This window comes from Phodopus roborovskii, unplaced genomic scaffold (assembly GCF_943737965.1).
Source record: "Phodopus roborovskii unplaced genomic scaffold, PHOROB, whole genome shotgun sequence".
In the NCBI taxonomy this organism is placed as follows: Eukaryota; Metazoa; Chordata; class Mammalia; order Rodentia; family Cricetidae; genus Phodopus; species Phodopus roborovskii.
The window spans coordinates 2145209-2171559 of NW_026126416.1; the positions used below are offsets into that span (position 1 = coordinate 2145209).

At 37.1% G+C, this 26351-nt stretch overlaps 1 protein-coding gene across 4 annotated transcripts in view; it reads right to left on the minus strand.

Annotated features, from left to right (window-relative positions):
* The window catches only part of Kcnt2 (potassium sodium-activated channel subfamily T member 2), a 264951-nt gene that overhangs the window by 137698 nt on the left and 100902 nt on the right, over positions 1–26351 (minus strand). For all 4 annotated transcript variants that reach the window (XR_007834440.1, XR_007834441.1, XM_051183174.1 and 1 more), the window contains exons 6-8: positions 17910–17984; positions 16743–16826; positions 12249–12343 (exon numbers count right to left, since the gene is read on the minus strand). Coding sequence is in view for 2 of the 4 variants with exons in the window: in XM_051183174.1 (XP_051039131.1) it covers positions 12249–12343; positions 16743–16826; positions 17910–17984 (254 nt within the window). In the remaining 2 variants the exon portion in view is untranslated. The remainder of the gene's footprint in view (positions 1–12248; positions 12344–16742; positions 16827–17909; positions 17985–26351) is intronic.

A 26351-nucleotide genomic window follows, 5' to 3' on the forward strand; every position in this document is an offset into this window, starting at 1 on the left:
CAGAACACTGACTTCCAATTCACTTTTCTTCCTTCTCGTCCCTACATCTAATTCATGATAGCTGTGTCAAATCAAATGGACAGCCCACTCTGTGCTGTTGATCCGGGTCAAGACTCCATGGCCTCTTTCCTGGAATCCCACAGCAGCCTTCCTTCCAGTCAGGACATCTGACTCTTACCCTTCTCTTCCCCCAGCCTATGCTGCACAAGAGTAGTCAGTGCACTTTTAGTATGACATCTGTTGAAACACATTCTGCAAAAATGTAAGAAATATAGGAGTTTGCACTGACGCCTCTTCATCTTGAACAGGCTTTTCCCAGAAATGTGATTTGCTCACAATGCGTTGCTTATTTCCTATTTAAAGTCCCGCATCTTCAGACAGCCGTTCCCTAGGCACCCTACCTAGAAAAGCATCCTGCTCTCGGGCTTATCTGGGCTGTACATTCATTTATGTCATTGACCCTTCATTGTGTAGTGCTGTTATTTTATTCATTTTTCCCACCGGAGAGACAGAAGAATCATAAAAGTATAATAAAAATTAATAAGTGTAAATAACTTCAGGCCGTCTTCTTTGATTTGGGTTTTCATGTCATCCTTTCAAACATGGTTTAGGATTTTAATACATCTTTAATTCTTATAAAAATCATCGATTTTTTTTAAACAGGTAATATCTTGTTTAGCAAAAAAAGATAGTGTTGTTACATTTGTGGGGACTAGAGGCATGTCTCATTTTATTTTAATGTTTAACCCAGTTTATTATTACTGTTTCTTCTTTTACCTTATTCTCATGGGATTTGGTTTTATTTTACCTAGAAAATGTCTCCTTTTATATAGTGTGCATTTTTACAGTTTTTTGTTTATTTGTTTTGGTTAGACAGCACTTTTTAGGTTTCCATTTCCCATCCTCTATGTTTGATCAGATAATTTAGTTTCAAAAAAGAGTCTATATCCATAGATAAGTATGCACACAGGCCACTTGTCTTAGCCAGTCACTTGAATTTTAGGTCTCATGGGCTTTAAGGGGGCCCCCCGAAGACTCTTGTTACTCAGAAGGATTTGGTGTCATGTTTCCAGCCATTCCAACACTAAAGAAAGGTACTTATAACTCTCCACATCTTAATCATGACATCACCATGGCTACATCCACACTACTCCAGTCCCTAATTTGTCTATGAGATGAATCCCAGGATCAAACTGAGAGTTAATGACCCAAATTATATGAAAGGCCGTTATGATTAGCCATGGGATCTTTAAAATGCACTTTTCCCCAAAGCTTTATCCTGCTTGTCTATTTATTCGTGACCTCTGACTCATCTGCTCATCTTTTTGTATGTCTATTCCAACCACTCTATCATTATTGTTTGATCTCATTTAATAGCTGAATATCACGTCCAGTTATATTTTGCAAACTAGACCTGTAACTGAGACAGCCTGCCCCCCAAATCCCTTGCCATTTGACTTTTAGGTTAGGCTCTACTAGCACGGAGACATCATGGACAGAAACACTGTACTAAGGATTAGCAGAGAAGAGGAAGAAAAGAAGAGGAGGGAGTAGAGGGTGGAGGGCGGGGAGGAGGGAGAGGAGGAGCATCCTTACTGGATTTAGATCAGTATTTTGGGTGGAGGCAGCAGCAACAGCGATCAGTCCTTAGATTCACAGGATCATTCAAAGTCAGTCATCGAATGGGTCTTGAGCTACTTGAAAAGTAGCAGCTGTGATGGTTAGGTTAATTTTCAGCATCTGGGATTGCCTGAAGGAGGGCCTGTGAGCACATCTAATGGCGGGAAGGCCCAGCAACTTCTAAGTGGCATCATTCGATTGTGAGCCTGGACTGTGTGTGCACAAAAAACAGCAGAACGTGTTCATCGCTATCAACATCTTGACTGTCCCAACACCCACTGCTGTGGCCTTTCCGTTCCATGATGGACTGTACTGCGTTCTGCAAGACAGACAAACTCATTCTTCCTTAAATTGTTTCTATCAGAGTAGGGAGAGCAACCAGGAATAAGACAGCGGCCACGATACCTCCGACTTTGCCACTTATGCTGAAATGAACTTAAGCTAGCATTTTCACGTTTCCTTCTTGAGAGCTTCCAATCATTTCGCAGACACTTCTCCGAGTGGACACTCATGGACACTCATACTAACCTGGAGGGACACCGGGTGAGACAATCTGACCTCTTAGACTATTTGCTTTACAACGTTCTATTTAAATGATTCTTCCTTATCTCTCACACTAGATGTGTGAGCCACAGTTGTATCCCAGGAAGTCCGTCTACGAAGAGTGTCTGTCTCTCACGTCACTCTCTACAGCCACCTCCGTCAAACTATCTGCAATCAGTTTCACACTGCCCCTTCATATTTATCCCACTGTGTTTCATAAAGTTCTAACCAATACTCAAAAATGAGAGTATACACTTCTGTATTTATTATCTGATGGCCGTTTGCCTTCCTACTGATCCTCGTCAGTAATATTAGCAATAGGAAATTAAAACCATCTACTTCCTCTTCTCCCTACCCGTAGCCCTTAATGAGGTTCGTGAGTATGTTGATTTCTAAGTAGCATCAATTCAATAACACACAATGTAACCAACAGCTACGTTCCCATTTCTCCATCCTTACATATAGTTAGACATCTTGTTTCTCTCTATAGGTTTTTGTCTACATTTGAATTTACAGTATGGCACAATACTACAAAGTCAGTACATTAACTTTTCTTTTACTTTCTGACTGGAAACTTGAAAAAGTTTGGTTTTCTTTTTCCTTGAAATTAAAAAACATATCTTCCAAACTCTTTCTTGGTGTATCCTCCTCCTCCTCCTTGGAGCACATACACTTCATTACAGGTTCACCAGGATTGTTGTCTGTGTCCGATACTTTGGTCACTGGCCCTTCTGAATCATTACTTACCTTTCTCTTTTTACAGGGATTATGGTGGAAGTCACGAGAATGATTCTACTCTGGGGCCAGCTTGTGCCTAGTCCATGGATCAACCATGGCTGCAGTACTCAGAAGCCCCCCACTCCTAATTCCCTTTACTGAGTATGTACAAAAGCCTTAGCCAGATTATGTCCTTCTCCCTTTACTTTTGCAAGCAACAGAAGACGGTTGAACTCAACACAGCCAGTGTTGACCACACAGGGAAGTCGACATTTAAACACGCCCGTGGACCTGATGTGCATCCTCACTCATCTGTCCCTGTATAAGTCTCATTCTCTTCTACCTCCCCCACCACCAGCGGAAAATAAACTCATCATCACCAGCACTCTATTTTCTTGTCCTGAGTCGGGAAACATGGGAAGGTGGGTGGGGTGGAGGGGAAGGACATGCTCAAGGAATTCTTTTCCACAGTCTTCTCTGTGCTTTGCTTTTTCTTACCTCCTTTAATCATGATCCTTATTGAGCACCATTATTGCTCCAGTTATGAGACTCACACTTGGATGCATGTTTAGGCATCCTTTCTGGCCATACAGTTTTATGTACAGCACATAATATGGAGGTTTAAACTTGTGTCTGAAGCCTTGTCTCCTTTGAGCCACCATCATGAGCTTCAGTTCTGAATATGGCTTGTCCCTTTGGTTGCCGAAATGTACATTTCTCAACTAATTCTAGACATCGTTATTCTTCATAGACATGAACGTGTCCTTAATACTTCCCTGAAGGCCACACAAGGAAAACTTATCTAACTCTCCTGTCCCCTTTCCCTTTTCAACATAGATTAAAACTGAGTGAAACTAAATTTTAACATCATCAGTTTCTTCACGTTGCTACTGAAATATTTCTTCTTCAACAAGGTATTCCCCCAATAGTATAACATTCTTAAGGTCACAGCATAATTAGTTTTGTTCAGATAATAGATGGTTAACGGAAATCTTTATACATGTCAGAAGCCCTTTATTAAAAAAAGTAACAAATATTTATTTTATTAAACACTGTAAAACAGAACACGTGTGTAAGCATAGGTATCTATGCATGAGGACACAAATAATAATCTAAATATAACCTTTCTGAAACCAATTTTTAAAGAGGGAATTAAACTACCAACTTATACCTTAATATAAATGCTATTTTTTTCCAAACGGAATTTTTACTTCTAACCTCTGGATTCAGTATCCGCTTAATATATGTTTATTTCATACTTCTGGATGCCTAATAATAAAGCTGATAAAATTCCCCACCTTAAATTCATACCAGCTTATGCCAAAATCCTGTGTTCTCTAAGTAAATAATAATAATAATAATAATACATTGTTAATTTATAAGAGTGCTCCCTATGACTTAATATTCATGCTTCAATAACTCACAAAATAATCATATAATCACAGTAGAATTCTTATCCACACAATGCAAATCTTAAACTAGAACACAGCTTCTAAATGTTATGACACTTAGTCAGTGGATTAACTATAGAGGCCAGCACATTATGAGGAAAAGTCTGTACAGTTCCACATTCATGCTTTTGGCCAATGCACCAAAAGCCAGCACACATCAGAGATAATGCACAAAGCTCCTCTTTGCAGCCACTATGGTGTTAAAAGGAACATGTCTGAAATGTACATGGTTCACGAAAGACATGAGCACAGCCTGAACCAGAACAGACACATATATTGACTGCTATGCTATTTTTAGCCAGCAGTTGTCATAACTCAGCGTACAGCCTGTCCTGACCCAGGAGCTTTGCACTTATTTCATGAGACAGTACCCAGGTGTATATTGATTTCAAAGGGTCCCCTTTGCAGCCATGACAGCCCAGGGCTCTTAGTGATGCCATGGACTAGAATCAGATCCCTATCCCTGGCACCGGGCATTCAAGGCAAAGCTCCTAGTCCATGGATATATAGGAGGACCTGAGTGACAATACCTCCTCATGTCCACCTCTGCATTTGAGGCAAAGCTTGCCTAAGCATTGTCATAGGAACTACTTTGGTTGATATATATATATATATATATATATATATATATATATATATATCATCAATCCTCAGTGAATGATAGGTTCATAAAAAGGCAACATCTGAGAATAGAAAATACTGTGGATATGGAAACATTTATACCAGATTAATATAAGCGAGTATTTACAGAACTGAATTGAACTACATACACGTTTCTAAGTGCCCCATTGTTAGGTAAAATGGTTTTGTTAACATAAAACGCGCTTCAAATTTTAAGATAATTCAGAAGAATCCAATGACCAGTATTAAATTTAATTGGGACTCTGCTTTGAAGTTTGCTTCTTTACAAGATATCAGCATTACTTTCGTATACACATCTATATGAAATAATTTCAGCATTGCACAACTAAAAGCAAACAAACAAACAAGAAAACTCTCAGTTAACAAAATTAAAAAGGCAAAACAAACTGGAAAACCTCAACTGATTTGATTTGGTACAGACCTTTTATACAATAACAAAAGCATACTCATTACAAGTCCACCCTCTGTGCTTACCATGCGTCCTCTAAATGCTAACAGTGTGTCTAATAATACAGCTATTTTAAGTTTTGGAATGGTTGGTGAGAAAACATTAATTTGAATGAAAGGATATATCAAGACTCTAAACTTTTTTCACTGCCTGGTAAATGTCAATCTGTACAACAAATGATTTCAGGGGGTGGGGGGGAAGGTCATGTTGCAGAAATAAATAACCTTAAATATCCACGCACTCCCCATGAATCCCGTCACAGTGCACAGTTACTGGAAAACTTAATTAAGCACTGGCATTCCGCACTGAAAGCATCTAGCACTTTGATTCCGTGCCTGTAATTCAGACATTAGCATTCAAATCAGCCCACAAATTGCACTTCGGTATTTGTCGAGCGAACGCCAATTAAATGGTTTCAAGTAATCATTTTTTTCCCATTTCCTGCAGAGTATCCGCCTAACACCTAATATTTCCATGGAACATAAGGTAATTTGAGATGTTAGGATTTTACATTTTTTATTGGGATTTTTTTTTTAATACAAGAAAGCCTGTTTCCATTGCTGAAAGAAATCTCTCCCACTCCTTGAAACTGCCTTTGTATCTATGCAAAGGAAGGCTACTTAGTCACACCATATGTGACCTCCAAATCTACAGCTAACAAATCCAGTGGCTTCTTAACTCATCAGCACTGACCATACTGCTTGCCTCATACCTTCCAATCACAAGCAAGCTTTGGCTCTGTTTCAAATTATATAAACAGGTAGAGTTTGAGAAGGATTCAAGTTTTAGAAAAGAAAAATTCTTAATAGCAATATAAGAAAACTTTTTTTTAAAAAAAATATGAACAAATATAGGAAGGAAATAGGATGAAATATGGCCATACTTCTAGTATTGAACAAATTTGCTTTTGTGGAGTGGGGTGGAGTGGGGGGGGGGGTGAGGGGGGCAGTTAAATGGTAGAGAGGGTATGAAGAATGGAGAAACTTGAGGGTTGTAGGAACGGTCAACCAAAATTGAGGATGCATGTAAAACCCATGTAGAAGCTACTAGTTTGTAAGCTAACTGAAAAGGGCTTTCAAACAAAACCCCGGTGCCGAATGAGGAGTACCTTCCCCTGAGTTGTTTAGCCAGGGAACCCACAGAGCCTCCCTCAGCAAAAAGGCTATTGCCACTGCTCTTTATTGCCCTTGAGAATTAAACACAAAGAGGATATGTCTCAAAACACCACATATTTTGGATGCAGGACACACAGAGCCCAAGTAGAAACTGAACTGGAAGCTTCCTCCTCCCTGTGGGCCAGTGTTCATAGGGCCACAAGTGTTATTACAAAAAAAAAAAAAAAAAATTAGTGAAAGTCTTCCTGCAATTAAGATATCTAACTACTTATTAAAAAGATAAAAACTAAAATATTATATAAAATATATTCAAAATCATTTAGGATAAGATTATAATCACCTTAATGTCTGTAATTCAAATTTCACAATAGTGAAAATTTTCATTTCTGCCGACTTTTTTTTTTTAAGTTCCTTATTTTAGTATTTGTAGGGTAAGTTCTTCTGTTCTATTGAAAGCTTACTACACTGCTTAAGTATTGTTTGAATCCAAATGTGAATTTGGGTTCCCACTAAGTCATGTCGTAGTGACATTACACGATTTGTAAATTACTGTCTCAACTTCATTATCATAATTGAAAATAGTAACGTGAGACACCAAAGTCCATTGTGAGAAACTAAATACTTAATAAATGATGCATAGAATACACAGCAAAGATTGGGGGTCAGCCATCGCTCTTACCGGGACATGATAGAATCAATCGTCAGGGAACAAAATTAAATGTATGTAACTCATCTTTTACCTCCTTTATTCTATCAGAAAAACTTTTTTTTTTCTTTTTCCTTCACGTTATATTTTACTCTATCAGATTTGATCACAGAAAGTTTATTTTCAAGAAGACAGCCAATGTTTACGGCTGCCTGAAATAATTCAGTTCTGAGTGTTCTGGTTGCCTGGTTTTTTTTTTATCAGTGTGTCCTACATAAATGGATGGTGTTCTCACTGAAGCATGATGGTTGGAGTATGCCCTTCACTCCCTCATTACTGCTTTAACTAGAAGCTTCCCTTCCCTAGGAGTCAGCTACACTTCAGGACCGAAATGGTTACAAAATGTAGGACTTGGTCCATGGTGCTGGTGGTATAAGGAAGTGAAGAGACTTAAGAGAAATGTAGATTACACAACTTAGGTCACTGGTCCATGGTCTTAGGAGGAAATCCTGGGAACCTCAGCCTCTTCCTGAATCTTATGCTTCCTGACTTGCGTACTGTAAACGGGATTTCTCGTCCATGTACTCGGGCCATGCTGACAAGCCTAAAGCAACACACACGGCTAAGTGGCTACACTGAAACAGTGTTACTACTGAAACAGTGTTACTACCGAAACAGTGCATCAAGATGAATCTTCCTTCTCATAACTATCTCAAATGTTTTCTGACAGAGATAGAAAACTGTAGCAAGAGGCTACTACACACAAACTGAAAAGCAGCACCTGCCTCTGTCTGCAGGGAGCTCTCCTGTGCACTCATCCAGTGGGACAGAGTGGTTTTCCAGACATTGAGACAATGAGATATCATTAAATAGGAAAGTCTTCAAAATAACCAAATGGTTTCGTTTCATATTCTTCCTTTAATCACACATATTATCACCATTAGGTTCCATATGCTCTTAGATATTTTGTCTGAAACTAAATAAATATTACTCTACTTCAGTAATGTTTTCCTCTGACATGTATAGATTCTAAATGATTTTTCCTAAAAAATGAAAGGCAGTGGCACATGCCTTTCATCCCAGCACTTTGGAGGCAAAGGCAGACATGTCTCTGTGAGTTCCAGGCCAGCCTGGTCTACAAAACGAGTTCCGGGGCAGACAGAGCTGTTATAGAGAAAAATTCTATCTCAAAAACAAAAACAAGCAAACAAACAAAAATACCGACACTGTTCTAGAAACTATTTGCATATGACAATACAGATATTGTGCTTATCCTAAATGCACTTTCTTCCTAAAGATTTAAGAGAGCACACAGTATACCAAGGCACATTAAGAGAGAATAACACAGTTATTCCTTTTAGTAAATTCCTGTATTTCTCTGTATTTCAATTTCTTCAGCTGAAAACTATGATGCAAAGGAATGTTAACAACAGATCATAAAAGATTAAGTATATCACTATAAGTAGTGACCAAGAAAATTTAGGGACAAATTGAAACCTTGTCATGTTGATTAGTATTCTCAGTATTTGTTTGTTTAAAAATTATTTACTGTCACTACACTTCAAAACTGCTGTATTTGAATCAGAATTTAATTTAGAGGCTAGGTTTCGTAGTTAAAATAATATGTTGTAATATTATTATTAAATATATGTGAACTTCCCACACTCCTAAAAGCAGATGCCTGTCTTAGGGTTTCTTCTGCAGTGAAGAAACACCATGACCACAACAACTCTTACAAAGGACAACATTTAACTGTCGTGAATCAGTTACAGTTCAAAGGTTTACTCTATTATTTTCATGGCGGGAAGCAAGGAAGTGTGCTGGTGCTAAGAAGGATGTGAGAGTTCTAACATCTTGACTCACGGGCAACAGGAAGTGGTCTGTGACACTTGTTGTGGCTTGAGCGTATATGAGATCTCAAAGTTCACCTTCATTGATGGGAGATGACATTCTGTATATGTTTCTCATACTGGTTAATAATAAAGCACTGTTGGCCAATAGGAAAGGAAGATAGGAGGGACTAGGAGACAAGGAGGAAATAGGAAGTAGGAAGGAGGAGTCAAGATGGAGAGTCTGGAGAGAGCTGGACGCCAGCCGCCTCCCCGGTAAGAGAAGGCCATGTGAAAATACATAGATCAGCAGAAATGGGTTAATAATTAAGGCAGAGCTAGCCGATAAAAAACAAGTAACAGGCCAACAACATTGTATCAAATACAGAGTCTCTGTATTATTTGGGGCTGACACGGTGGCAGGACAAGACCAGGCGGCGGCAGGTAGAAAAACAGTACTTCTTACACTTCATAGTGAAGCAGTTTCTCTAACAAGACCACACCCATTGAACAGGGCCATGCATGCCCCGTGAGAGCCTTTGGGGGCCATTTTCTTTCAGTCCGCTAGAGTGCCTAAAATCTGTATTGCTACATACATGAAATTTAATTAGGGCAAAGTTTTCTGCATTTTTCTAGAACTACATAATCTTAGGAGTGGTTAGCCAATTGTTAACTTTATAGACAAATGTACCTTCTGCATTGATTATGGTACAAAAGAAAAGAAAAGAAAAGACCAAAACTAAAGCAGATCTAATGATGGTGAACAAGCTCTGGATTGTGCTGTAACATGTTCTTGAACTCCACTACTCGGCTCTACTAGTCCACTCCCCCAGTGCTTATTTAACAACAAAATAAAGCTGGAGAACTTAGGAACACATTACTCAAACAAAGAAAAGACTGTGCTAAACCATATTTAAAAATAAATTGATTCTCCCTACTGAAAAATGACTGAGAAAGTATATTGAGTTTTCCACATTGGAAGACAACCAGAGAATATCCATTTGTGTTGCAGCTATAGAATGAGAAAAACGTAAAAATATGCACGTGCATCCAAACAAAATATTAAAGTTTGTGGCAAAGTTCTTGGAAAACAAGTCTATACATGTAAAATTAGAAACAGCGAGTGCATTATCAACTATAGTACTTATTATTGGTTGGAATATATTGATAATTGTGCTAAAGTCATGCAGTTGATTCCCGGATGTACCAGCTTACAACTGCTTTGTTTCCAAGATGCAGGATGAATCACAATGGCCAGCTGTCTCTGAAGGGAGCATTATTGATGAAGAGGGGTAGGGAGCCAGCATGTGGACAGATGAGTCCAATTCCATTACAATGACTGGGAAAACACTTCAGCACATTTTTTTCTGGAAAGAATGGGTCACCAGCTTAATGCTTTTTTCAGTTTGGCACCAAGCATATGTCCCTCATAGACAGATGCTTAATAATAGTTCTTTGTAATGTTAATGACTATGATGCCTACATGTGTTTTAGAGCTAGAGAGCTGCTTTCTAAAACAGGTAATTGCAGGACTGTCAGTTGCATTAAGAATACAGGCGGGCCACCTAAATATGAGTTCTGCAATGTTCAAATCTTTTTTCCTTTAAAGCTATGGGATATAACACAAAAATATAACAAATATGTGCACACACAAACACACACACATACACATAAACCACCACCACCACCACCACCAGTTAAATAAATTATATGTCTTTAAGTGTTAGCCTGCACATGTATACATAGACCATATGGGTACAGTGCACCCCTGGAGGTCAGAAGAGATACTGAATTCCATTGAACTAGAGTTACTTGGTGGTTTTGAGCTGCCAGGTGGATGAGACACATATTGGGATAGCAATGTACTTAAGCACTGAGGCATCCCTCCAGCTCCAACTATATTTCTGTTATACTTTAAAAGACCGGCATTCAAGGAGGGATCATAACACAAAATGTTCATTAACAGTAGATACATTTCTACATAACCCAAAACTATATTTTTACCTTTTTCTTCATTAAGCAGTCACCAACTACAGTACAACTGAGCTTCTATCCCTAGACACAAACATTTCTTTACTAAATCCATTTTATATCATATCTCAAAACCATTAATTTCATTTTTCCAGCAATTATCCAACATCACTAAATGAGCATTTACATTAGATGTTCCTTAGGGTAAAATATTGTTATTGAATATGATATTATATTTAAGAATTTTTAGTTACATTGTAATAGAAATCATTTAATTTAATAGAATATTCAGTATTGTGTGATGGAATTACTTTTAGCATTTCTGTGGATTTCATTTGTGTAGTTAGATATTTATTAGGGGAATTATAAATGTTTTCTGTGAAAGATTAAAATACATGTACAAATTTTGTATTTAAATATTAAATTAAAACAGAAATATGCAATAGACATATTTAAAGTCTACTTAGTATTAAACATACTATTAGTACAAAATAACTTACAGATAATACCTAAATTTGCATACACACATCTATAGTATTATTTGTATCTAACAGATATATATGTAGATTGATTGTTCCTACTTCCAAATTAGCTTTTTTTCACTCTAAGTTGGCCAAACACTTGACACACAAGTACAAACAAAATCTATAACTTCTGTAAAGCAGACACTATTCTAATCATTTCTTGACTATTTTTTTCTCTTGCAAAAGATATACATGAATCCAAATGCATGACATACCATGTCCCATTGGATTACTGCAATGTTAAGTATGACTTCAAAAACAAACAAAAATAACCTGAGGACACAAAAAAATCAGAGTGTCAGGCCTCACAGTGCCCTGCCAAGAATCCTGTCACCGCATTCCACCAGGTCCCACACTAAAACACTGTGTAGACAGAGACATGGCTTTGGGGGAGTGATGGGCATTGACAATATCCTTGACAACATTTCTCATAAGAAAACAGGGATGAGGCTGCTTGTATGTCAATGGTTTGAAGGAAAAACAGTTCTCTGACAAGCAAAACTTGCAAGCCAAATCCTTGAGATTTGGCTACTGACAGCATTTGTGGAAATGTCAGAGTAAATCTCAAGGTCAAACAATACAGGTACTCTCTTCTTTAGTCTATAAGACTGAACAAGATTCTATTTCACTTCTGTAGGTGAGCATATCTTTACACGAGCCAAACATTGATAAAACTGTTTTATAATACAGTTACCCATAAAACTGAAATAGAACAATAACAGGGTGCTATATATAGTCTTACCAAGTGAAGATAAGGCATAGTAGTGTAGATATCAAAATCAAAACTTGGTTAAACATTGCAGACTGTGTTCGCTGAATGGCTCTATGAAGATCATTCTAGAATAAAATGCATATTTAAAATTATGATGAATACTAAATATACACAAGTTTAAATATTAAGTATCCCCTATACATGTGATATGTATAGTTCAATTAATTTAGCAGTATATTTTCATTTTACATGGACCTAGACATAACTAACAATACAATTACATTACAAAGACAAACATATATATATATATATATATATATATATATATATATATATATGTGTGTGTGTGTGTGTGTGTGTATGTGCATATATATATGTTTACTGGAAATTTCTGTTTATTATATAAGCAATGGATATTTATCACTATTAATATAAAATATGAAAATATTTAAAAATGATGTGTCTAAATAATAGTTTTAGAAATACTGATTATTTCTACAAGGAAACATCTAATAACATAACACTTTACCCACCACTTACAAGTTATGTGGCAATTTCAAATAAAAAACTGAATTGGTTCATTTCACATATGACTTGTGTGCATGTATCAAATAGAGTATAGAAATAATTTAAAATGTGGAATTCAAATGGCAGTATTTGGTTTTTTTTTTCATATTGTATTCACAATTTTCTGTTAGCCTCAATTTTTTTTTAACAATTCACTTTTATCCATCTCCTAATCAGGGAAGCAAAAGGAAAACAAATGTCACTAATAAAATGGTCTCAGTTCATTATTTTAGGTTTCGGTAGTGCATTAAGCCATGACTGCTATGAAAACAAACAACTGAGTTTACTGGCCTGAATTTCATCTCTTATTCTTTAGATTCTTAGAGCAGATGGAGTAATGATCCGAAACACAATCTATGACTCAACATCTAGTGAGAGCTGGAAAGGAAAGCCAAGGACACCAATGGCTTGAGCAATGGCAAAAGGGTCCTAAACGAATATTTCTAGTAGCCTATTTCTCTTGAATACCAACTAATAGTTCTTGTCAGGGAGGGGCTATTTTTCTAGCAGCTAAGTACACAGCAATTCTCAAAGGTTGATTTGATTCTGAGTGCATTTTTTGCATTAGCAATTTGTTTAGTCAAATGGTAATTCTTCGGGGCAAAGAAGATAGTAGGAGCCTCTCTGTTCACCCACACTTTCCTACCATTGGCTGTGAGCTTTCCTGAGAAAGCACATAAGTGTTTAGGAACACTCTGCTGTGAACGCTCAAATTTTATTCTAATAATTCTTTGTTCAAAGCTTTTGACATAATGTAGGCTTAAAGGTCATTTAAAGGAAAAACAAGTGTTAATACCAACAAGTGTAATTTTCCATGAAATGCAATCAATATTATTAAACCCTCCATATACCAGACACAGTATCTTGCATGTCACATGTGTGTGTGCATGTGTGATTACACTTTACTTTCACAGCAAGTTTGCAACTAAGTTACTTTTATTTCTTGTAAGATAAACACATTAGCCCAGAAATTAAATCAAATGCCAATTTAAGTGCCCAGTGTGTAGTAGGTCTGCTGTGGTTTGAAAGTGAAATGACTCCATAGACTCACGTGTTCCAACAATTAGACCCCCAGCTGGTACACTGAATTCAAAAGTTGTAGGAACCTTAATCTTGTCATTAAAATTCATACCCTGTGTGTGTGTGGGGGGGTGTGCATACATGTGTGTGTGCACATGGTTACCATGAAAGCTCATTGAGTGCATGTGGGTATCATGAGTCCTTGTATGAAAATTGGAGGACAACTTGCAGTTCGGTCTCTCCTTCAACCATGTGAATAGAACTCAAGTTCTCAAGCTTGGTGGTAGGAGTCTTGACCCACAGATCCATCTCACAGGCCCACTAGTGGAATTCTTAGATTATCATCCTTCATGAAGAAATAGACCATGGGGGACCTTGAAACTTATAGTTCAACCCCATTTTCTATGTCTCCTGGCTTACTGATGACAAAACCAATGTGACCAATCGTACTTTGTCCTACTACTGCACCTCCTCTAACAAGATGGAATGTTCTCTGGAACTATAAGCCAAATGAACCCTTTCTTCATTAATTTGCTTTCTTCTTTTTTTAATTCAGGTGTTTGGTCAGAAAGTGCGTCTATTGCTCTGATAAACCAGATACTAAAGAATTAATTCCTTCATACTAGTTTGCAGACATGATGCAGGAGAGCTTTGAATTCTGGGCCAGAGAACTTCTGACATGTTTTAAGCAGAACTTAATGGGATTTTTCTGGTAGCGGCGTGGAAGAACAGAGGCTCAGCTCACGAGACTTCAGAGCTGGAGGCCATGGGTCTGGTATTCTGAAAACAAATCCAGAAGCATTTTGCCTATGCTCTCATAACTTTCTTGAGACTGAATTTGCAACAGACCAGTATGTTAAGCGTAGAAAAGTTCAAGGCAGGGTAACATTCAGATTGCGACGCTGTTACTATTGACTTCTTACACAGGTTTCATTGAGAAAAGGCAACAATTGGAGCAGAAAGACATGCTCTATTATGTGCCATTTCAGGGTAAAATAAATGAACTTAATGTTAAAGGCTAGGGAGCTGAAAAGCAGCTGCCACTGCTAAACAGCTTAGCACCATGGAGAGCAATCAGCTGCTCTCCTAGGGGTCAGCACAAGAAGCAGCTGAGCTCCCAGCTCAGAGAAGGCAAAAGTTGGCAACCTCATCAAACTGCAGGCATGAAAGATACAAGATTGAGGGGGTCACATCATCTCAAGCCCTGGTTTTAAGGGGCCATTGTGGCCAGGAAATGCATGGCAGGAATGGAGTCTTTGCAATGAGGCCACCAAAAGCCACTGAACGAAGCTCAAGTCGAGATTGCAGTGGAGAAAACACAATGTAAGAGATGGCTGGACCCTGGGATGTCCGCTAAGAAAAGCTGTAGCCACTTAATGATCAGCTCAAAAGAGAGGAGAGAGGCTTTGCCATTAATATCAGGATGATTATTTGAGCTGAGCTATCTACAGCACAAGCTTTGGGATTTCACATTCTCTCCACTAGGCATAGTCTTACTTTGGTTAAAAAAAATAAAAAAATCTTTGCTATAGCCATAACCTTTAGGAATGCAAGTGCTTATCTGACACTGGATATTAGAAGAATCTAACTTTTCTTTTCCAGGGGTTCAGAGTTGAGAAAAAACCTTGGAATTCAGAAGACTTAGACTTTAAGCAGTGTTGGAACTATAACAAATAGGGACTTCTGGAACAGGAACAAATACTTTTTTGCCTTACTGGGGAAGTCCTGAGCCTATGTGGACCAAAGGCAGAATGTTGTAGTTTGCATATGAAATGTCCCCAAAGACTCCTGTGTTTGAACATTTGGTGTTCAGCAGGTGGTAGTGTTTAGGAGGATTATGGGAACTTTAGGGGGTGAGGCCTTGAGATGAACCTTGGGATTTTAATGTCTCCTCCCACTTCCTACCCATTCCTTGTCTTGATTTCTGACTCCAAAACAAGATGTGCCCACACTGTTGCTGAAACACCTATCATATGGAGATGTAATAACTTCCCTACTGTAGTACACTGGATCCCTTGGAACAGTAAACCAAGTGCCTTATTCCAGAAACACGTTAGCATTTGAATAAAGAAATGACTAATTAACGAATGCCTTACAACTTGCTTGTTAAGTACTGAAAACTATGGTGAACACTTCCAGGTGCCAGGAATAAATGATTCCTTCCAGAGAGCATCGGCCTTTGATGTGGAGGAATAACAACCCAGTTATGAATGCTGCATGTCTTTCTCCATCTCGGCCCTCTGGATTAGATCAGCCACTCTGCTCAACACTACTGAATGTAAGAGAAAGCCCACAAAAGACAGCCACTCATTCTGAAAGAGCCTAACAAAACCCAACATTTTAACGAAACAGTCCTAAGCCATAAAGACTGAGGCTTATGAACTATGAGCTACACATTCATAGACAGATAGCACTAAATATGAAGGGTGCTCCTATTCTGAGGGACTGCTCAAGCATTTGTACCTGTGTAAACATCAGTTAGGTGCTGAACTGTTGACTTAAAAAAGCCTAGACAATTTTCTTTACCCATGACTGAACCCTTCAACACCTAGGGAATGCAAGCATTTTACAAGTTTTCATTCTTATTTGGATATAGCAGATAAATAACTTACCTTTTATTAACTGTGATATACTACTTAATTATATATTCTACATAGTGCACCAGTATTTAGCAGTAGTTTACCACTAAACATTTAAATAAAACAATTTCGAGACAGTTAATTATGGTTAAAGTTTTTAAATGAAAGTAATTGAAATTCCAATAACCTTGAAATTGAATAAATTCTGTATGTTATGCAAATGTATAGGGGTAGAAGAAATGGCAAAGGGCTAAAGTAGAGGACAATTAATCCTTTTCTACTGAAACATTGAAAATAACTAAGACATAGTGGGTGCTTGAAAAATATTTCTGTTTGGAACCTTAATTTTATTACTTACAATCATATTTTCCAAGGCATGTTTGGCAAGCCAACAGTTTAGAAAAACAGGGACAAATAGATTCCTTAAGGTAGGCCAGAATATCTGAAAAAGAAGCAAAAACTAAACTTATATCTCGCAGAAAGAAACTGTATCAAGAGGATTAAAAAGAAACATAAAACAGAATAAAAGTCAAAAAAGAAAGAGAAGATTTAGAACAGTATCAAATACTTTAAAATCCACACTAATGAATGGTCTTTCACTCCTTGCTGAAGTCTTTCTTGGGAAGATTAATACAGAAGAATAAAGCAAGAGGTTTCAACAGATGCAAGCATGTTGAATCTACGATTAAATCTTACAATGTGTTTCTAACTTTGCTGTTCCTCTACCCGAGGTGGTAGAGGTACAAGCAGAGTCTTTTATAACACATCACTGTCTTCTGATTCAACCACTTTAAGGGGTGTTGCGAGGCTGCATTCACTCATTTGGCTTGTCATTTAATCTAGTTCCAGTTCTCTGTAGAAAATCACTCAAATTAAAATGTAAGAAGTGAGGAGCAGCTTCAGATAATATCTACTCCTTCTCCATATTTTTTTTCTTCCAAATAAAATCCAAGCAGTTCTAATTCCAATAATTACTGCTACATCAAAATGGTATTAGAGATTAATTTTACCAATGGCATATCCAGCGTTATGTATGTACGGGATTACAGGGGAAGCACAGGGTTGTTGCAGGAGGGGAAATTCAGAACTCTGAGGAGGAGGTGGCTATGTGGCTCTCATCCCTACTAATGAAGAACTTGAGTGGGTAAATTCTACATGCAAGCTAGAAATGAGCGTGCTCTCACTATGACAATTGTGCTAAATAGTTCACACTATCAGTTTCCACCTTTAAAATTGCACAATACAAATAGGGTAATTTTGAGGATCTTTAAACAATACTGAAAGACCTCAATGTACACTGTAATAATTGTTTGCAAGTTTTCATTTTGCTATTGTATTGGATCTGACTAGTTTTCATTTAGCTATGAAATACAGTCATTTATTGACTTGATTCCCTTTAAGGAGCCAGATTCCATTCAAAGAATGAATCCATCCCTCTAAGGTTGTATTGTGTAAAAGAATTTAGACACAGAGAATTTATTAAAATCTAATGACAAATTACTCCTTTTAAGACGCTTAGACTTACTGAGATAATGAAGGGGACCGCATTGATTATTTCCAAGATGAATGGGATTCGTAAAATCTGTTCCCAGATATTTCCCTACAAATAAATGTTGAGTAAAAGCAAAATTAGAGACATACCAGGACTCAGAATTTCTCTCATAATACCAAAACTTCTATTAACAGAATATTGGCTCAGTATATGAATGCAACGATAGCTTACAAATTAATTTTAAGCAGAATTATGCTCTTTGGTTTTGTAATGTTAGAACTAAAGTAGACCAGGAGGAGTGTCTATAACATTTGAATACTACAATACGCACTAAAAGTAAGTAAAGTATGTGCAGAGGACCTTGAGGTAAACTGACACAATTTGTTCTCACTATCTTAAAGAGTACTAACTCATTGTAATGCAGTGCAAGACTTTCGTTAATCACGCTTATTTGCTAAATCAGCTGGTATTATTTTTTATGTTTAATCAAATGTAACGAGCCATTTAATCATGTATATTCTAATCTCCCAGTCTATATCATGAAATTAATCAGGACTGAATACGTAATTTTCAAGGCTCAGTTAATAATGACCCGTATGGGGCCTCTTAACAATTGCAAGGGAAAGCTGTGAGAACATTAAAACAGTTACAGGATCTTGCTGTTGGGGAAGCCTTTCTCATTACTCGGATGACGCACCCTTGAGGTTGACCTTGATAGTTAAGGTTTGGGTGTGGCCTGCATGTGCATGTCACATACTACAAGCTGCATAGAGACTTAATGGGGGAAATGAGTATAAGGCCCCTGGTAAGGAGGGGTCGACTTTGAAGGGGATCAGTGCTGTATCTGAGGGATTCCAGTGAGTTCCAGCAAGGGCAGATTTTTCACAATCAGCTCAACCCTGCATGTGACTATCTCTGGCTTGCTGTCTCAGCTCTTACTCCAAACACACAGGCCCTTAAAAAACGCCAAATCCATCGAGCTACCTCACAGAGGACCTTCAGACCCCTTCCTTCGTGAAATGCAGACCAATACAATATCTAATAGCAAATCCCAGGAATGCCCTCAAACTTTTAATCTATGAACAGGTCATGCATTGGGAAAACAATTAAAAATCTGGATTGCCCGCATTTTCCAATTATTATAACATTAGACATAAATGAGGTTGTTCGATATTCCTTGAGATGTCAATGGCTCGGGATATTGCAGGGGCATAAGTAGTACCTACCACCCCACCCCAAGCACTGTGCCAGATCACCTATTTCCTAGGTGCTAAGATGTTAAAAAATGTCTGTCACATTAGCCGAGAACCCCCCGCCCCCTTACGTTGTAGCCAATGTGCTTACAGGAGGGAGCGCGTGGGGGATGGGAGCGCACAGAGATCTTTTCTGGAAAGAAATGTTATGTGTGAAATAACGCCATTCTCATCACTTCAAGCTAACTGAAAAGGACTCAAAGGAATCACTTAGCTTCACGCAGACTTGAAGCTATATTTAGCCCGTGCCTAACACATGAGGAAAAATAAGGGAAGAAAAAAAAATAATAAAATAAAGGCTAAGAACAAGGCACAATGCCTTCAACTATGGCAATATTTGGGAGGAGTGGGGGGGGTTGATACAGAAAATCAGAAAGGGAAACTGATCCCTTTTTAAGTGGTTTTCCATCAAGAGGTATGTGCCTGAGGTGGCAGAGGACTGCAACAGGAGGTAACCTCAGGAGCCTGAGATCTTTATTGGACCCCAAGAAGCTAGCCTGAGGCACAGGAGGGACCTTCAGCCAAAAGCTGCAGCAAGGCCATGGGAACTCTCATAGAGGACGAGAAAGGATGTCAGACCAGACTGATGTGGAGACACTGGCCACATTCTGCTGATGGGAGATGTCATTCTGTAAATATGTTTCTCTTATTGGTTAGTGGATGAAGCAGTGTTAGCCAATAGGAAAGCAAGATAGGCGGGGCTGGGAAAGGGGGAGGATTCTGGGAAGCATAGGAGACTCGCCAAATGATCTCAGGTGGAGAGGCCTCGAGTCTGTCGGTAAAATAAGACCATATAGAAATACATATATTAGTAGTGATGGATTAATATTTAAGACAGAGCTAGTGAATAAGAACCTGTAGCCATTGGCCAACAGGTTTATAATTATTTAATAGCGTCTCTGTATGTTATTTTGGGCTCTGGGACCAGGCTGGCGGGAAAGCGGTCTTAACAACATTCCCTTTTGTTTGGCTTTCTTCTGCTCTGGGGTCCCAGGTTAGTTGGAAGGAGAGTGGGCATGGAAGTGGGAAAGAACACCATGATACGGGTGGCCCGAAAGAGGATAATACATGCTCTGCACGCAAGAAGCAAGAAGATGTACAATTATGCATCAACTGCTCCTTCTATCCAATTAGCATGTAACAGCAGGAGGATGCGTGGATTTGGAGAAATATAGGGTGGCCAGATTTTTCCCTAATGACAGTAACTCGGATTTCTCCAAAAAGCCAATTTTAACTGAGTTTACTGATGTCCGGGTTACATTTTTACTTTATAGAGTAATGTTTTTCTACCAGTACATAAATGATTACTATTCAGTTTTCCTAATCCTTGTGACACAATGGACAATTCAGTTCATGATAACGTCTCCTGACATTCATCTCAGTGTAACACATGACTTTTCAAAATGATTTTTAGTGGAAACATTAAAGATGCTTAAAACTGGCAACTTAAAACTGATTTGCCTGGTTTCGTTTCTGAATTAACTCTCATACGAGGGCACAGGTTTCTTTCTAAGTTTCTGTGTTCCTGTTGTTGAGAGAATGAAATCCAAGCCCACAGTTATATTACATGAAGACTCAAGATTTAAACTCTGGCTACGAGTTTAGCCTGGAGTTAGAACGCTCCTCCCTCCATCCTAAAATCCTCCACAGATTCATCCATATTAAATTGCACAGTTCCCTGAACCTGCCAAGCACTTTCTACTTGTGAAAACTGTTTATATTTCTCCCTCTGGATGCTGTCTTCCTCCCACTAAAGAGTTTGTAGCATAGATTGTGACTATTTATGTAGTTACTAGGTCTAAAGTAAATAGACAAATGAATAACTGAATTGCCAATGATTTTATGCACCCTTTCCTTTCCATTGATGTAATGCTTTATTTGAAAGAAATTTATAATTAGAAACTTCCCCAGATGTAGGTAACTATAAATCACTACACGTGGAAGCTATTTTAAACAGAAATTTTCAAAAAGAAAGATTTCAAAATTGCCTATCTTCATATCATCCTAATGACTTTTATCTATGTGTTAGCTATAACTTATAGTCAACAACTAAGGAATAATTTCCATGGTCAAACTGTATAAAACAATAATGTGTTCACAGCTAAAAATTAACACACGTGTCTTCGGTTATATTTGATTTACTTAATTCTTAGGCCTCAAATGATCATCTGAAGTAAGTGATGCACTCATAAATTATCCTCGCTAAAATAGTTATTAAAATAAATATAGAAAGAGTCCACAAATCTCACTGGCCATTAGGAATTCCCAGCGGACTTGCATCATAAGAACAGGACAGAAATAAATTATGATGAAAAAAGAGAGAGCATGCATTGATGGAAAGCCACTATGCAGCTAACTATAAACAATATCCAAAGACAAGCAAAGTGCCTCTCAAAATCATATCAAACACTTACTTCACTTAATTTCACTTTCGTGATAGGAACAAAGAGCATTTCTCCTTCTAAGAAATAACTTGCTGTCAATTCCACATTTATAATGCCGAGTTATTCTTATTGCCAGAGCTCAATAAAATGTAAATAAACCTTAATTTGAACATTTCAGTTACTATGGGCATGCCATTCCTTAAACTGTAGCAAAATACATGACAGGAAATGGACTACATATCATCACAAGGAGAGCAGAAATAAATTCCAAAGAACACTATAAAAGTTGCAGAAATACGGCAACCCAGATGTTCTAAAGCTCAGTTACCTGGGAATTACATGTGAACATTTTATTCCTTGCGTTTGCTTGTTGTTGAGATTGTATATTGATTACGTTTCTCCCTTCCCTTTCCTCCCTCCAAAACTTCACATATAGCCCTCCCCAACATGCACTTTCAAATTCATGATATCTTTTTCATTGGTTGTGACTGCAATTATATAAGTATTTATGTCTACAAATATATTTCTGAATGCAACCTGATGGGTTCTTACAATGTTACTTTTGAAAGTTATGTTTTCAGGGCTGATGGGTTGGCATTAGACAATTAGAGTGCTCCTCTCCCGACTTCCAGTTTTCCTCAGTTGCCTGGAGTTCTTTGTGTAGGGTTGAACCCTTGGGGGGGGGGTTTCCACATCTGGATGAGCATCCTCCCTGTTCAGCTCATGTATGGGCAGTCTTGTTGGAAAGGATTTACTGCTAGTTTCTGATGTTACTAGGAGACACAATCTCTCAGAGAAGTCACTGATCGTCTGGTTCTGACAATCTTTCCTCCCACTCTGCTGTAATGTTTTCTGAGCCTTGGATGTGGGAGTTAAACATTTTATTCATAAGGAGTAAAAACATGAATGATTAATTTGCATAACAAAATATCTGATAGTTTATCATCTCTGAATAGATTTCAAGTAGTACATAAGAAAGCTTACAGCATTAAATGTATGATGAGCAATATAAAATTTCAAATGTCAAGGCATGGAAAACTCAAAGTATTTAGATATACTTGAATCCATCTAGAAAACACAAGGAGTTTTTTTTTTTTTCAGGTAAGTTAGTATGGTGCTATATTTCTCAGAACGAATACATTTTGGCGGTAATTATGGAACAAGTAATCACAGCCTTAACAAAAGCTTTTAGGTGTGATGAATTTTTGTTTGTAGAGGTTTGGAAACCAGGCTGATGTTTGTTTCTGTTTCCCTTTGATTTAATGAATATGTATGTATAAATAGAGTTCTATTTTAAAAGCAGTGGATAAAGACTTAGATGGTATTTATGGTACCAGTAAAATAAAAACTTCAGTGTTAGGTAATTATTGTGAGTGTTTTGCCAAGCAGTTATGAACATGAATGGGAGGATTAATTGAGCACTGACCTACACATCTAAATAAAGGAAAATAATGTTCTTAATGCCATGGATTTTTAATTTATTATGTACTAATTTCTACATGTACTGTAAAATTTTGATAATTTTGTTCTGGGTCTCCATGAGACATTACACTTTTTTTAATTGTTTAAAACTCAATTCTTTCTCATTGTAAAATATTTGATGCTGAGCATTTAAATGCTTGTATTGTACTTTATTTTTTAATATTAAATATATATATATATCAATATTTATACAAATATAAACAAGAAATACATTTTTATTGACTACTCACATTGATATCTCAGACCTCTGAATATCAAACAATATTAAATATAGACGGAATTTCTCATGCAATTAAGTACCATTTTTGCAAGCCTATCTTCTACTTTTTAAAACTCCTAGTTTGTACAAAGAAGCACATTTTAAATTCTTATTTATAGGCTATAAATTATTACCAATGATTGAATTTACTCATTGCAAAGAAGTTATGCAACAGTGTACTGGCTGGGTCAAAAAGTTCATGAATTTGACTAAATTTATGAGAGGAAAAGAAGATAATTAATAGAAATTTATTCTACTGTAACAAATTCATTTTTATCTTTTCTATTTCCTTTGTAACTTTTTGGACTTTAACGTCTATTTCTCTTCTAGCTAAGCCATTAAAGTTTATGGAGGTCAGAATAGGAATATTATATGTCATCAAGCCCTGTCTGCTAAGCCTTATACTGTTCTGCTCTCATTTTGTCGGTGATAGGAAGTAATTAATTATGAATGTCATCATCATATAATTGCAATGGAAAATTATCCTGAAGCTCTTTGTATATTTTAAATGACTTCTTCAATCAGAGATGGGAGATCTTTTAGCAAAGCAGAAAAGAAAAATCATTATCATATTACTTGCAGTTGGAATTTGGAGGAAATAAATACACAAATGAATGTTAATATTTGGCTGTTATGTCTCTTTAAATAAGCATGTACAAGTGAAAGGGACATCATGACCGATGTATCCGAAACGCCCTCACACCTACTGAGTTAGATGTAAGTCTCCTATGCCTTACGATCAACACTCATTACACATCTGAAAACTAAATAATTTTAAATACGATATTAGTGTTTCTATTTTGCACTTTAAGATTGAGAATCTGTCCAGACAAACTCATAGCACACATTCTCTTCCAGGAGACACAGATTACAAGAAGTTTCTCCCTCTGTCAATACAGAGTATTGGTGGGTTAGTACTTTCTAGGTAATGTAAATGCACGTGGCTTCACACCCCTCATCTTCTATATGAGAATGGAACTTCATCCCAGCTGGTGTCTAAATTCCAGTTTCCTTCTCTGGTTTCTCATTACCTTCCACGAGATTTCTTCTTTCATCATTCTTTATCCTGCCTATATTTTCTCTCTTCAAGCAACGCAGACAGTATCCATCATTAGAAGGCATCCCTGAGTCACTCAATCCTTGTAGGAAGTTCCTGCCCCAGTAAACCAACATTGTAGACTAAACAAATGCTATTCTCAATGGAGCTGCCTTGAGGCTGGTTGCTGAAGGTGAACAGGAGCTCACGACTTCTTTGAGAAACCTCAGGCATTTTTCTCACATAATATTGATCCTATGTAGAAATTGCTAACGGCTCAGTTCTTACATCTTTTTACACTCTCCATAGTCTTATGTTTGCTCTTTTATTTTCATACATTCTTACTCATCAGGTTGCACCCAGAGAAACCAGTACTATTTTCTAGGTGTCTTAGATAAGAGTAATGAGAATTTAAATGGAAATAAAGTAGACCTAGAATAAACATTGATTGAATTTGTAAGTACTACTTGATCAAGTTAAAATTAATTCAGTCTTGAAAATTAGGAAATAAATTAGTCAACAACCATTCTTCCAAAATTACAACCTTGTACCTTATGCTGCTCTGTGTGGTACTAAGCAGAACTAGAACTTTCTACCTCCACTTTCTTTTCTATCTTCCAAATACTGTGTATTCTCTTTAATGCCTACAAGGTGACCAGCTCCACCCCACAAGTCTGTGGATTCCATTTTGATGTTGACTCTTTCCCTGAGAATCCCTGACTCCCTTTATCATTTCTGTGAACATGAACAGAGTTTTAATGAATATTCTAGAAGATCTTAATCCTCACTCTCAGGTATTTTCATATCCTGTCCAATCTCCAAAACCAATTCTGTTCTGTCTAGATCCTGCCTTGATTTGTTTTTCTTTGTATTATCATTCCATTAGTCTTCCCACATTGGTCCCAGTCATCTCAATTCAGAAAACCTTAGGCATTTTAGCCACCTTTTCTTCATTCATCAAAACAAACCAACTCTTCTGCCTTTCAATAGGTTTGGTTTTCAGTTTAGTTGGTTTGTTGGTAGAGTTGTTCATTTTTTTTCCCCCTTCTCACTTTATTTTTCTGTTATTTTTTTGGGTCTTATGAAGTTCAGAATAATTTTCAGACTTGCTACGTAGTTGAAGTTGGCCTTAATTTCTGGTTACTCCGTGTTTTGTCTCCAAAGTCTACCATTACAGTGTTGCTCAATCATACCCAGAGTTGTCACTAGTTTTCTCTGCATTCTGGGTCCTTTGTCCCAAGCACATGGTTTTTATTGTGAGATGTGTTTTAGAGGTTCTGACAATGTCCCATTCTACATTTTCATGGCAGATATACATATATTAACCAAATGTAGTCATCTGTATTTTCTCCACTTCCTATTCATATTCTTTTACTTACTCCTTTGCTAATCCGCCCATCCCAATGACCCTGCCTTTTCTATCACTGATTGAATCACTGAATTCAATCACTGCCTTATTAAAATCACTGATACAAGGACTCTGCTTATCATGGAAGAACTTTTTACTCTAGGATTCATCATTTCTTCTCTTGCACCCATCATATTTATTTACACTGGTCAAACACTGCTTCTAATTTCTGAATTATATTGTACTTATTTGTGTAATCTACCCATCATCACATTGTCCAGATTGTAAACCCATTGAAAAAAAGAGCCATGAATTGTAGAATTCATTAAAAAAAAAAAGAGCACTTCATAAATACTTGATAAACTGTGATAACCAAACAGAACTTCCCCAGTAATTAAAATAATTTATTAAAATAAGACATAAAAGATACAATTGTTTTTTTTTTAATTTGTTTAAGGGATTGAGAAAAATAAAAAATGAGTAGCATTCCACTGCCTAAATAGAAGCATGCCTATAATGAGTAAGTAAACACACAGGAATTAGTGAAGTACTTCTAAAACACCAAGGAAAATCCTACCATATTACCACAGTTTTGAATTTTTGTTTGTTTGTTTTATCACATACGAGAGAGGCTCTGAATAATTAAAGCTGTTTAAGAAGAGCCTGCCTTATCCCCAAGTATGAATTATAAAAAAAAAAAAAAAAGAAAGAAA